We start from the raw sequence: 14218 nt of genomic DNA on the forward strand, positions 1-14218 counted from the left end.
TGCTATGAGGATGGCAGAGGGAAGATGCCCACACCACACTCCTCTACCACTTCCAACAAAAACATTACATGCACAGCTTTTTCTACTTTTTCCTCCATATTTCTGCTTTCAAAGCAAAGCAGAGCCTCCATGGAAGGGCCTGGCTGAGCCCCTGGACACACAGATCCCCAGGGACAGCAGGGACAGGTCTGTACCTGCTGGAGCACGTTGCGCTCCCGTAGTGCCATGAGCCGCCTGTGGAGCTCCACCAGCTCATCCGTGTAGGCCTGGAACACAAACAGGGACAAACACAAACACGTGGAGAGTCTGAAGGTATTGCCAAAGGGACTTCCCCAGTGAGCATCAGAAGAACTTGAGGCCCTTCCAGACATTTTCCCTACTTTCTTACTGCCTCCTGCCCCGTCTCAAGTACAGGGAACTGAGGACTTCCTTTAAATACAAGTGCTCTAAAGGCCATTTTTTTTAATTTCATGACACCCACAACTGTAACCAGCTCCAAGGACTGGGCAGAACCTTTGAGGACATCAGTGGGGTGAAGTTCACCTTGCTAACCCTCAGTGGGAGCTCCTCATCAATGAGTTCTCCCAATTAACTCCAAATTACCTGGAAACATCACGTGCACCACTGAACAAAATCCCAGCAATCTGCTGAGCAATGATCTGCATTTAGGTAAGGAAAAATTCTTGGAGTGCACTGTATTCCCAGGCAGTTTTACCCATTCCACAACAGGAAATGAAGGATTGTTCACAGGCTCAACACGTTTACTGTTCTTAGGTAAGAGTGATTTGTTTTATTCTTAATATTAGGCTTTTTCTTAATTTTAGGTTTTTTTAGGCAGCCAACAACGGGTCTGTATCAGCAAAACTGATTCACAGAATTAGTGAATCACAGAATGGACACTGTTCTGCCCTCCTTGGAGGCAAGGAAGGAGGGAATTTCATTGAACAAACAAAGGTTCCAACTAAACCTGCAAAGGAGAGCATCAAATAATCTTTAATTTATAAGATCAAAGCCAGATGAAACTGCCTTTGAGTGAAGTGCCCCAGCACTGCAGCAGTGACCAGGCCATTGGTTCAGACAAAGGGCAAACAAATACAACAATTTCAACATTTTGCCTGTGAACACCACCTGGGGCTCCAGCTATTTAATGTATGCAATTTCTGCAGTGCCACTCTCCAGAGTCTGTCCTTTCAACATCTGGTTTTTGTTAAACTCAAGCTTCTACCCTGCTGAGACAGAACAATGAACAGGCTGGGCTGATTCAGGTGGTTTTGTGCACAGTGAGGCCGAACTGCTCTGTGACGCTCAGCTCCTCAATCACAGAATCCTGGAATGGTTTGGCCTGGAAGGAGCTCAGAGCCCATCCAGTGCCACCCCTGCCATGGCAGGGACATCTTCCACTGTCCCAGGCTGCTCCAAGCCCTGTCCAGCCTGGCCTTGGGCACTTCCAGGGATCCAGGGACCTGCCCACCCTCCCAGAGAACAATTCCTTCCCAGTATCCCATCCAGCCCTGCCCTCTGGCAGTGGAAGCCATTCCCTGTGTCCTGGCACTCCAGGACATCATGAAAGATCCCTCTCCACAGGACACACCTTGTCATACGTTCCCTTCTTCAGGATCTTCTCTGGCTTGTTACAAGACTCTGGGCTTTTCCTTCCAGATGCCTGAGGGGAAAAGAAACCAACAACAGGACCAAAATTAGCTCAGGAAACACAGGAGCATCACAGCAGAGCGCTGCAAAGGGAGGAATCACCTGTCTGCTGAGGACAGGAATGGGGAAAATTTGGTGGAAGTGAGAATTTCCAAGGCAGGCACCAGGGGAGGTGGGAAGCAGAGCTGTGGGAAGGTGGGATTTCATACCTTGTTGTTTGCTGGGGGCAGCTTCTGCCCAGGAGGTGGCTCCCGGCTGGGCGGGCACGAGTCGGCGCTGTTGTCACTGTCACTGTCACTGAGGCTCAGTCTGAAAAACCACCAGCACAGAATGAGCATCACCAGCAGCAGCAAACTCATCAGCTGCCAGCTGAGCCACCCAGAGCTGAGTGAAATTCTCTTCTTTATCACAGACTACTGCATAGGCTGGAAGAATGGGCTGCTGGAGATTCCAAGAATCCCTTTTTTCCCAGCTGATGTCACCTTGCATTCCCAGAGCAGGGAATTTTAGGTGACACATTACAGGGAGCAGCTCAGCTCTGGCATACACAAGTCCCCTAGAACAACTAAGCACCATTTCATTTCACAAACAGCAGCTGCTTCAGGAATTCCTCCCAGTATTACAAAGTACCTGCATGAGAGGCTCACTGACACCTCCACAGGCAAAAAATGCATTTAGTGCTGCTGCTGGTGTAACCTCTAAGATTTCCTATTTATTCTCCTTCTCCTTTGGCTCTACAGATATGGCAGGTATCCTACCTCTGGTGAACTAAACTGGTTGTCCCCTAAAGGTCTACAAAAACACCCATCAAAGTCTCTCTGTTATTGTTTCATTGATGATGACAAGTGCAATAATGGATATTTGTTAGTTTTGGTAACCACCAGCAGCATTTCCAATGTGCAGCTGCTCTCTGGGCCAAGCATTCAGGTTCAAGTATTCACTGTGACTCCAGGTTTGGGCTGTACAGCATTTCCTGAGGGAAGAAAGATGAAGTTCAACTCTTTCCAGGGAGCAGGAAACAGCTGTCACTGAGTCCAGAGCAGTGGAGTAGGGTGGGCAGAGAGTGACTCCTGAGCTCTGTCAGTCCCAGACAGCCAGAGCAGCACACTCTGCCTGTCCCAGGCATCCCTAATCTCTGCAGACTGTCCCACTCCAGCAGCTCTGCAGAGATCTGAGGGTCACAATGACTGTTTGAAGGGGCTCAGTCACCAACACCTGCCAGCTCAGCTCCTCCCACAGTGCCTTCCCCTCTTTGTGCTCTTCAGCCAACCCTGTTGGCACCAGCTCTGTGTCCCCATCCTGTGCTGAGTGACCCAACACATCTGCCCTTCCTCCCCTCCCACACAGAGCCCTGGCCCTTTGATTGCTCCCTCCAAATGGAGAGCACCCTAAAATCCCAAGTGCAGAGGCCAAAGAGCCACCCAAACACCCACACCAATTCTGTTCTGGATTTGTTACCACCTGGAATCCCGGCTGACGGGGTTTGCTTTGACTGCTGCCTCCTCTCCTGAGGAGCTGTCGTCATCATCCGACTCCTCCGACTGCAGATCCTCCACCATGGAGCGCAGGGGCCCTGGGGCAGATGGGAGAAGGGAATTCAGCACCAGGACACAACCAGCACATCTCCACCCAACCCCAGCACCTGAGACACATCCTGACTCCCAGGGAGATATGACTGGGAAAGGACACCCTGTCCCAGGCTCAGAGCTAAAGCAGAGCTGACAAACTTTACAACTCCCTCCCCCCCTCCCAAATCCTCCCCCTCCCTTCCCAAATGAGAACAAAAGGACACATTTTTCATGCGTGTGGGGCTGATTTAAATGTCACTGGAGACAGGAGCAGCACAGCATTTGCTGCATTTAGAACATTTACTGTTGTCAGTTTCCCTCTCTGTGTTATCTGTGGAGGGATCTGAGAAAGGAGCTGTTACACTCCAGCAAAGTGATGAATGGCACATTTATAATTTTTAATAAAACATATATGAGGTTGGAGGAGAACTGTTCCGGTGATTCTACAGATCAGACAGCAGCAACACATTTATAAACTGAGGCAGAAACCAAAGCCAAAAGGGAAAGAACCAAATCCAGAGGGATTCCCTACTCATAAATTAGCTGCCAAGAGAAGAAAAATACTTGTTCATGACTTTATAACATTATTGCCTTTTCTTGCTGAGGCATCACAGCTCCAACACATGGCTGCATGCAAGAAACTGTATTATTATAGTGCTGGAAAAGCAAATTTAATTCTCCTGAGCCTTTTAAGGTTACACAAGGAAGGTTTTAAGAAACTATTTCTTGCAACACACCTTGACTGTGGTTCTGAGATGGCTCGAAATCAGAGTCAGAGCTGGAGTCGGAGCTGGAGCTGGAGTTGGAAGGGCTGGACTGGACAGACTTAACCCCCCATAAAAGGGAAACAAAAGAAAAAGAATCTTAATCTTTCTAATCCAGAAAACCAGAGCACAAAGCACTGGGGCAGGAGCATCTGAGCACTCTACAGCATCACCCATCACTGAATACAGTTCTTGGGGCTATGGGAAAAAACAAAATGTGAGGTGAATAAAAACAGATTTTATGGAAGTCTGGGAGGATATAGCTCAGCACTCCTAGGAGCAACATCAAGGACTCCCATCAAACCCCTTCACACCACGAGGTTCAAACCCCTCAAATGATGATACAGAGCATCTGAAAAACATTGAAATGACAGCCCTTACTTTGAAGTGTGACAGATGACCAGCGCAGAAGCCACAACTATCCAAACCCTATTAAAAAGTGTATTTATTGTACCCACCAAGGTTCCCTTGAACCTCAGACTATGGAATCAGAGGCATGGAGTGGTTTGGGTTGGACAGGACCATAAAGATTATTTAATCCAAACCACTGTCCCAGGCTGCTCCAAGCCCCGTCCAGCCTGACCTTGGACACTTCCAGGGATCCAAGGGCAGCCAGAGCTGCTCTGGGAATTGTGCAAAGACCTCCCCACCTTGCCAGGGAACAATTCCTTCCCAATATCCCATCTTTCCCTGCCCTCTGGCAGTGGGAAGCCATTCCCTGTGTCCTGTCTCTTCATCTCTTAGAAACAGTTTATCTTTCCTGCAGGCTCCTTCAGGCACTGCAAGGCCACAATGAGGTCACCCCAACACTTCTCCAATGAGCAATCCCAGTTCTCTACTCCTTTCCTCACAGACATGGGGATGGCTATCCCAACTAGTTCACATGACTCCAAAATTAATTCTAAATTATTATTATATCCTAAACCCAGCTGTTTCTGCACCAGTTTGAGTGATCCACTGTACTGGCTCCACTTCACTGTGAAAACATAACAGAGACCAACTCAGCCCTTGCGACCCCAACTCCTGGGTCAGCACTTGGCAGAAACAGCAGGAGTATCCTGTGCAGTAGGAGTGAGTGAAGAGTAAATGAACTACTGGTAACAGCAGCATCCAGGAAGGAAATTTGGGTGAGATTGGGAAGTTTTAATCGCAAATGCGATCCTGTTTGCAATCACCTGCAATAGCCTTGGGAACCGCCAGAGGGCAGAAGAGGCCACAGGAACCCCCTCTGCCCCCAAACAGCTCCGAAAATCCCCTTGCAATGGGGCTCCTTTTGGTACTCAGGCGGATTCTAGTTTAAAGATTCTCAAAGTACTGCAATATCTTGCCTTTTTAAAAGTAACTGCCTGGGAATCAACATTTCAGTTTCACTGTTTCGTTCCTAGGAATCCACTTAGTACTACTGCTGCCAAATCCTGATGCTGGAAGAATCACATATACCCCATTGATGAATAATTTGACACAGGAAGGGTTAATACTATAAAAACCTTGAGACAGGCACAGAGAGGCACACTGGCAGCTTCAGTAACTGATAAGTGAAAGTGGCAGCAGAATTTTTCGTCCAAGATTGCCCTTCTTCATAATTCCTCACAGAATCCCTCCTGCCTGTGCCTGATGCCCACCTTGTCCCCAGCCCAGAGCACCGAGTGCCACGTCCAGGCCTTCCTCAGACACCTTCAGGGATGGGCACTCCAAACCTCCCTGGGCAGCCCCTTTTGATTCCTGACCAACCTTTCCATGCAGGAATTCTTCCTGGTGTCCAACCTGAGGCTCCCCTGAGGCCGTTCCCTCTCCTCCTGTCCCTGTTCCCTGGAGCAGAGCCCGACCCCCCCGGCTGTCCCCTCCTGGCAGGGAGTTGTGCAGAGCCAGAAGGGCCCCCTGAGCCTCCTTTTCTCCAGGCTGAGCCCCTTTCCCAGCTCCCTCATCCCCTCCTGGGGCTCCAGACCCTTCCCTGCTCCGTTCCCTGCTCTGGACATGCTCCAGCCCCTCAAGGTCCTTCTTGCCCTGAGGGGTCCAGAACTGGACACAGCACTTGAGGTGTGGCCTCAGCAGTGTCCAGCACACAGGGACAATCCCTGCCTTGGTCCTGCTGGCCACACCATCACCCAGGTATTGGCAAGAGTTTCGTTATTTCACTGTAAGAAGGGGGAAAATGTGTCAAAAATGGTATTACAACCCTCAGGAGCAAAGGAGAATAATTTAACAAATCCAGTATCAGGTCTATTGGCACACTGCAGCAGCCCTGGATGTTCAGGGAAATTCCAACATAGAAGTGGAGAGCAGAGAGAACAGATTGTGCAGAACAGCTGTGGCTGCCCCTGGATCCCTGGAAATGTCCAAGGCCAGGCTGGATGGGGCTTGGAGCAGCCTGGGATGGTGGAAGGTGTCCCTGCCATGGCAGGGGTGGAACTGAATGATATTTAAGGTCCCTTCCAACCCAAACCATTGTTGGATTTTATGAATATTTTCAAGGTAATGCAGCACAGCTCCTGCATCTGACCCACAGCTCCAATGCTACATCCCTCATTCCTGGTGATCTGCAGGTGCTCCTTTAAGATGACTTAACAGGAGCTAAGCAGCAGTTGTTGGATAACCCATCTCTCCTTTTGCCATTAACACCACCAGCTCTTTAAGCCAGAGGAGGATGCAGATGGACACGCTCCGTGTGCTCACTGACTGTCACTGGGATGAGACCAAAGCAACACTGACAATGGCAAAAAGCAACTCTGCCTCCCATCCCTGCCTCTCCCTTTTGTCAGCACCGAGGCATCCAAGCATGAGGCCAGTTCAGGGAACTGGACTTGGTGGGGGAAGGAAAGAAAAAAAAAAAGCCAAGTAATATGCAGCAGGAGCTGAAATAGCAGGAGAAACTCCTTCATCCCTCTGCAGAATCCCCCTCTGAGCTCCTAGGCCAGGAGCACAAATGGGAACAGGGCTGCTCCACTCCACAGCAGCCTGTAAAGATGTCAGCTGGGAGCCACCGAGGAGCTGCAGCCCCGAGCAGTTGCACAATCCCCTGGCTGCAGCAGCAGAGCTGATTTAAGAGTTTCCGGGCCCTGGTCCACCTCCAGCTGCTCCCTCACTTTAGTGATGTGGCTCCCACACGGCTCCACACGGAGCTGTGCCAGGAGAAACCTGGAGCAGCAACCAGCAGTGCTGGGAGCAGGGAGATTCACCCCGGGGTGCACAAGGACTCTAGAGCCTGGGTGCTGCTGTGCCCTGGGGCTCAGGTTCCACAGGAGCCTCAGCTGCTGTGAGGGGCAGCTGCCACCGCTCCCTGTCTGTCACTGAGTGTCCCCAGATCCACTGTCCAGTGCCCAACAGGAGCTGGGGCAGCGAGGACACTGGGCAGGACAGGCTGCAGCAGATGCTGAGCCCCACTGGCACAGGCTGTGGTTCCAGCACCATCAGCTCACACTGCTGGGACCGAGAGGGGCTGGGGACACCCCGGGATCAGCACAGTCCCAGTCCCAGGGAGAGCTGTGTGCCTGGAACTGAAATGTGGGGCTTGCTGAGCACCACTGCACTTTGGGGAGAAGGCTAAAAGGGGAGAGGAACTGCCTCTTCTTAATGCCCAGTGTGCACATTTAATCCATCTGGGAAACAGTCACAAAATCCCAGCATGGTTTGGGTAGGAAGGGACCCCAAAGCTCATCTTGTGCCACCTCCTGCCATGGCAGGGACACCTGCCACTATCCCAGGCTGCTCCAAGCCCTGTCCAGCCTGGTCTCAGACACTTCCAGGGATGTGACTTTTCTGCACTGTGGAATTAATACTTGCCCAATAAACTCTTCTACTGGGAATCCTGCAGAAAGAAACCCTTCCCAACAAACACATCAATATTTGTTGTATCACAGAGCTGATTAATTCATAATACAAACTGTCCCTAGAAAATTCATCTTAATAAAATAAACCTTTTTCTTAAAGTGGTCAGGAGGATCCACTTCCAGAATTCCCATGACATTATCCTGTGAACCCTATTACAAGATATATGGTTTCTCTATAACAAATATACAAGTGAAAAGTAGGAAGAGTTTGGATTTGTCTGTCCCTTCTTGCATTTTATTTTGCCTTCTTTTAGAAAACACTTTTTAGAAAACAGAGGATGAGGAATGTTCTCAGTTGTAAAACGGAAAAAATATTTAGACAGCTTTTAAAAATAGTAGTACAAGAACATAATTTGTTTTATGTTTCACAACACAACTTATTTAGATTTAGAGGCATGTGGTTGTATTTTGAGCTTCAGCCAATGGCACATTTCTTAGAGGCCATGGCAGGAAGAGGGGCTTTATTTACATTTTAAAATTTAATACTGTTTTTTTTCGTTACCAAAACTGAGATGATTTCCATCTTTTCTGAAATAAGATCACCCTCTAAAACACTGCTATCATGAGCAGGCAGAAAGTGTCTCTGTATCTCTGGTAGTTCTGTAGATGTCACTGCAAGGGATGAATGAGGGAGCATAACCTTAAACTCTGACTTCTAGGTAACTGCCTGCAGATAAATCTCAATAAAAGTTTGTAGTTGAAACAGGAGCTAAAACCACACAGGAGGAACATTTAATATTGACTGGAGTTTCAAATAATTTTATTGGAGATGCAACCCAGCCTAAGCATTTACCAATCTGCTGCTCTATCTTCTCTGAGAGATTATTTTTAACATCTTCTTCAGGCAGGGATTTAACATCATCTTTCCAAATTCTGGTAAAGAATAAATCCCTACTCACCTCTGACTTGAAAGAAGTTTCATCCTCTGAGTTTGACTCCTCCATTTCCACGGGCTTTTTGATTTCCTTGGCCTCACTCTCAGATTTTACCTTTTCCACTTTGGCATTCATCTTCTCCTTGGTTTGTTTCTTCTCTGGATATGAGGAAGACGAGGTTCTGGGAGATGTCCCCAGGATATTCTTTACCCCTTTGGAGCTACTCTTTTTTTGTTTTTTGGCACTAGGCTTTGGTGACTCCACGTTGGAGGGCCTCTTGCTGGAAGACTTTAGCTCCGGCTGTGGCCCCCCCTTTGGAGATGTGTTCTCCAGTTTGGTCTCCTTCACGGCCAGTTTTGGTTCCTTGAAAGCAGCTTTTGGAGGTGCCTTCTCCTCCTTAGGCAGTTTGTTCTCAGTTGGTTTTCTGGAGGAGTCCTTCAAAGGCTTGTTCTGTTCTCTCTCAAGGTCTTTGGAGGAGTTTTTGCTCTCAGAGTCTTTCCTGGGCCTCTCCCTGTGCTCCTTGGTTACTTTATGTGGCTTGGATGCTTTGCTACTTTCCTTGTTTGCATCCTAAAATTCAGCAACAGAAACAAGCAAGCTGGGTATGAAACTGCAGCTCTGCACAGAATGATAAAACACATCCTCATAAATCACATGGCAGCGATTGTTCCGTGCAGAAATCCACCCCCATGTGCCCAGGTAAACATCCACACCTCCCTCAAGATGCTGCACACAAGCTAGCAGTGCTCACTTCAACATTTAGGAAAGGATAAAACATGTTCTGCACCTTTCCAGGGCCTGTCAAAGGTCTAGAAGCATCTACAGATGTTTAATTCAGGTTTAACCTGAATGCAAACACAGATGCACCTCTCAGGGCACCCTGGAGGAAGGGAAGCAGGAGAATGCTGTCTCTTTAGCAACTGGCAATTTTCACCAGAGCTCATCTCAGAGCCATTTATTTCTCTGCTGTGTTTTCCAGTGCTTAATTCCTGACCAAAATTAAATCAGCCACTAACAGGTAAGTCATCTTGACTCTGTTTCGTAACATCAGAAGGCATAACTGAAGTGCCAAAGTGTTTAGAGCCCTGAAAAACATGGCTATCAGAATTGAATTACACTGGAAAATGAATTGCTGTTAATACCTGTGACTGTTCAGGCTGATAAAGTGCATGTAATCTGCTCCAAAACACATTGCTTAGGGATTGTTTCTCCCATGTAGGATTATACAAAAATAGCTTCAGTACATAAGGGAAAAAAAAGAAAAGACTTGGGGTTCTTTGGAAGTCTCAGGACCTGGCTACTGCTGGATGCAAACATCCAATCTGGAAAGCACCCGGTGCATCAAGGGAAGCGTACTTGATGTTCTCTCCAGCAGTGCCCTGAGGAGAGGAAGGGCTGACTTTCCACTCAGCCTTCCTGCCAAGAGGTGCAGGGACTCACTGTGCAGCTGGGCATGGCACACAGTGAGAGAGCCACAGAATCCATCCTCAGCATCGAGGACACAACCAGAACAATCAGAGAGGATTTCATCTGCCTTTAAGGAAGATACGATTCACCGAAAATTCCCAGTCTTGCACATTTAATTTTCTTTTCAAAACTTCCCTGGAGAGAAGTCTATCAGATCGTAAAAAAACCTCCTAAAGGCTGGGAAGTTCCAGACCATTAACTACTGAACTGCAGAGTACAAGGAGGTTCAGAATTAGCAGCAGCCAGGAACAGCTGCTGAACAAGCTCTCAGCAGCCTGGCCTGAAAGACTCCCTCACCTCGGGCTGACCCAAACGTGTGCTGCACTGACCTTTGACCCATGGGAGGGTTTGGTCTTCTTGGGATCAGAGAAGGCAGAGAGAGGTATCGTGGGCAGCATCGGATAATCGGGACTTGGCCTTGAAACAGTCTCTGCTCCTTCTGGCATCACCATTACCTAGGAATAAAGAGGAGGGAAATTATGTCTGCACAAAGTCTCACGGACTATTAACTATTAACACATGATTATGTTAAGCCACTTGCTCAATTAACACACTATTATTCATCTTTTCAATGTTTTTTTCCTCGCCTGCTTAAAGGCCATAAAAAGATATCGTCTATGGAATGCTCAGTTTCAAGGCAACTCCTCAAATACAGAGTATTAAACCCACAAAAACTGAAAGGCAGCAATGCAATATCGAGTGTCTTTCCCAAAGGGAATGCCAATATTGTGAGCACAGGCAGGCAATAAAGCTCTGGACAAGAACTACGTGTTCTGCTGCAAATGCTCTTCCCCTGAAAAAGGGTAGGGAGATAAATCTGGAAGGAATGAGCAAGACTTCCTTGGTTTAAGAGAAGCTGAATTCTTTCAGGGAAAAAAAGAAAAAAACAGGGCTTTTCCCTTGACAAAATCTTAACACCAAGCACTGAGCTCCACAGAACAATTCCCTTCTTACCTTCCCTACATTGCCAGGATAATTCTGTGGAAAACTGCCACCAGAGAAAGGGCATCAAAAGTGATTAACAGCTGAATCACCTCAGTACACAAGGACTAAAATACCATATTGTGAAAATCCTAGAGAGCAGACATATTCCAGCCATCCTAGGGCAGAAATGAGCACCTTCCTCTCTCTGCCCAGTACAGGAGAGCACTGGCACACCAAGGAACAGGAATCATGGAGTGATTTGGATTGGAAGGGGCATTAAAGCTCATCTTATTCCACACCCTCCCATGGGCAGGGACACCTCCCATTATCCCAGGTTGCTCCAAGCCCTGTCCAACCTGGCCTTGACATCCTGTGGCTCATTAAAAATTTCTTGCACTTTATGGCTTGGAGTGATTTGCCCAGATCCTGCAGTTATTTGAGGATCATCCTTTAGTTTATCACCATTCATTACCTTCCCAGATGGAAGGGTTCAGCTACTGTAGCAACCCATACTTCACTGGGTCTTCTCGATAATATCACACACCTGTTTTCAGTCTAGATTGTCCAAATTTCATTAATTTTTTTTTATTATCTAAGCCACAAGTAGCTGATGCCAGGTTTAGAGGTCATTTATTGACCAGAAAGCACTAACTATTAAGCTAAAAAAAAAAAAAAAAGAAATGGTTTGAAAGCCTCTCTCTTTCCTTGAGCTTTTCTGTACTGACCCAGCTCCTGGCACCAGGAAGGTCACAGGTAACTGCAGCTGCCTGACTGCAACATCCAGACCAGATCTCACCTTCCAGAGGAGTTTTCTGCTTTGATATTAATGCTCACATTTAAACTGACAAATGAAGAGTCACCATCACACACCAACAATGAATTTGTTCTGCTGCAAATGCTACAGCCCTATAACCACGAGTCAAAACTGGCTGGGTCATCTTTTAAATGAATGTAAAAAACTGCTTGAAGCCTGCTGGGCTTAAAGAAACCACAGAGCAAAACGAGCCCACTCCTTTTAGGATCCCAAGCTGGGCACTTACCCCTCCAGCCCTGATGAGTTTGCGCCTGAATTCCTTGGTGGGGTTGTTGAAAGTCAGTTTCTCACAACGAAGGTGGTTCACAGGTGGGTTCCCCTCCAGATTTAGGAATAGGTCATATGTGAAACAAACCTTTTTGGGCTCCTCCTAAAAACAAGAAAGGCTTTGGGAAACTGGAAGAAGCTTGGCAAGCACACGAAGTCTGGGGATCCAAACAGTCACTCCTGAAAATCCCAAATAAACCACCAAGTGTTGCATTCATGGAGTTTTTCACCATGAGATCAGAGAGCTGGAAATTAAACTATTTGTGCTTGAGGTTAACATTGTTCATGGGGAACTCAGGCATGAGGCTTCTCACTGCAAAAGAAATGCATGGACACAGATTTTGACTGAAAATTGTCTGTTTAAAGCTGTTCAAGTCTCCCCAGAAAAGCAGATTCACAAGCTTTATGCACTACAGTTTTCAGCAAAATTCAGATCCTATCTCCTTTGGGAAGCAACTCTAAGTATCAATATTAAGAAAAGCATAATCCTTTTTGAGAGGAGGAACAACTTCTGAACTCCCAGGATCTCTGCGGGCACCGAGAAAAGATTAAACGCAATGGGAAAAGGATGGCTTGGTTTGTAAAATCCTTTTCAATATGCATATTGCAGGGGCTGAATGGGAAGATATCCCAGGCTTTTGAACTTTCCAAGGGCACTTTCACCCAAGCAATCCGGAGTTTGTATGCGTGGTGGGGGGATCATCTGCGCCTCACTGCCTCTGTTCCACCTGCTGCGTTTGTAGCACAGAATGGAAGAAATCCCCCTCTTTTTTACCTCCCCCAAAACTGCAAATACTCTCCTTGTGTATTACAAATATCGACAGGACACTGCCTGGTGTTTCTTGCAGTTTGCATTTCCAGGCTGGAAATTCAAGAGAGACTCTGCTGGGAAGCCCAGTGAGGCCAGCAGTGCCCTGTGCATTTCCATGAATGCATCCCACGTGCCTCATTCCCTGCACAGCACCGAGCAGCTGCACAGCAGTCTTTTCCAGAATTCCCATCCAGCAGCTCGATTTCCTGGTGCAGTGGCATTGTTGGATGGGAACAGGCGCTGCAGGCTCCCAGCCCCAGCCATTACATTTGCTGAAAATAGGTTGAAACGGCTTCAGACCACCCCAGCTCCTGCTGTTTGCTCCAGAGGCCTTTCCTTGGATAAACTACACCTCTAACAATACAAAGGGTGGTAGCTACACCTGGTTTACATCAAAATCAGTACCCTGAGCTCGTCCAGGAGTCGAGGTCTTCGATCCTCAACCTCAAACAGGGGCAGGCATCAAGAGACACAGAGAAGTCTCAGATTAATGTGCTGCCAGTGCCAAGTCTTCAGACCCTCTTTTGGGGAAGTCCTGAAGAACCCACACACTACTGAAAGGAGTTAACTAAAACAGATAGATGGAAGGAAAAAGAAAAATTCTTGCAAAATACACTGCCCTGTCATTTGCCTGTTTTCCATGCCCGTTCTCATTAACGGAATCATTAGCGAGCTCTGCGTGTGCGCTCACTGCAGTTCAAACAGCAGCTGCACAGGGTCCCTCAAAGCCTAATAAACTGAAATGAAGGATGAATAGAAATCTAAATGTGGCCTAATAATGGCTTCTAAAATGCTTTCCCTGGTTTACAACAGAGTAAATAATCTTGGCTCTATCAGCAAGCGCAGCCTTTGGTCAGGACATGTTTTGCCATCCCATTACCAGCTCTGCTTTGTCATTTGCCCATTTGCTTTCCGAGCAGGAGAGAGGCAGCAGATCCCTTTTCCTCTCACCTTGAGTATCCCATTTTTTGGTGCTTTTTTCACAAGCACCAAAGTATTTATCATGTGTCTGTTGAATTTTTCTAGAATTAAGGCAGGTTTTTAATGGGATATTCCTCCAGCTCAGAGATCACAACTGCCCTGGGAATGAGCCCCAGCAGAGTGCCCTGATCATTAAAATCTCCTTTGTATCCCCCAGGCCATAAGGAGCCCCCCACCCCCCCTCAGTGAATAGTTGAGATTACAGCACTCCTAAAAGAACCACCACAAAAGTCTCAAAGCAAAAAGCTGCAAATAAACATTCTTTCCTTT

At 47.5% G+C, this 14218-nt stretch overlaps 1 protein-coding gene across 1 annotated transcript in view; it reads right to left on the reverse strand.

Annotated features, from left to right (window-relative positions):
- Positions 1–14218, reverse strand: part of MLLT1 (MLLT1 super elongation complex subunit) — a 32315-nt gene that overhangs the window by 4486 nt on the left and 13611 nt on the right. The window contains exons 4-11 of the mRNA XM_058858544.1: positions 12116–12259; positions 10481–10606; positions 8709–9254; positions 3956–4043; positions 3112–3223; positions 1860–1959; positions 1592–1663; positions 195–266 (exon numbers count right to left, since the gene is read on the reverse strand). Of these exons, the coding sequence (XP_058714527.1) occupies positions 195–266; positions 1592–1663; positions 1860–1959; positions 3112–3223; positions 3956–4043; positions 8709–9254; positions 10481–10606; positions 12116–12259 (1260 nt within the window). The remainder of the gene's footprint in view (positions 1–194; positions 267–1591; positions 1664–1859; positions 1960–3111; positions 3224–3955; positions 4044–8708; positions 9255–10480; positions 10607–12115; positions 12260–14218) is intronic.

The sequence above is a fragment of the Poecile atricapillus genome, chromosome 28 (genome assembly GCF_030490865.1).
Source record: "Poecile atricapillus isolate bPoeAtr1 chromosome 28, bPoeAtr1.hap1, whole genome shotgun sequence".
Classification (NCBI taxonomy): Eukaryota; Metazoa; Chordata; class Aves; order Passeriformes; family Paridae; genus Poecile; species Poecile atricapillus.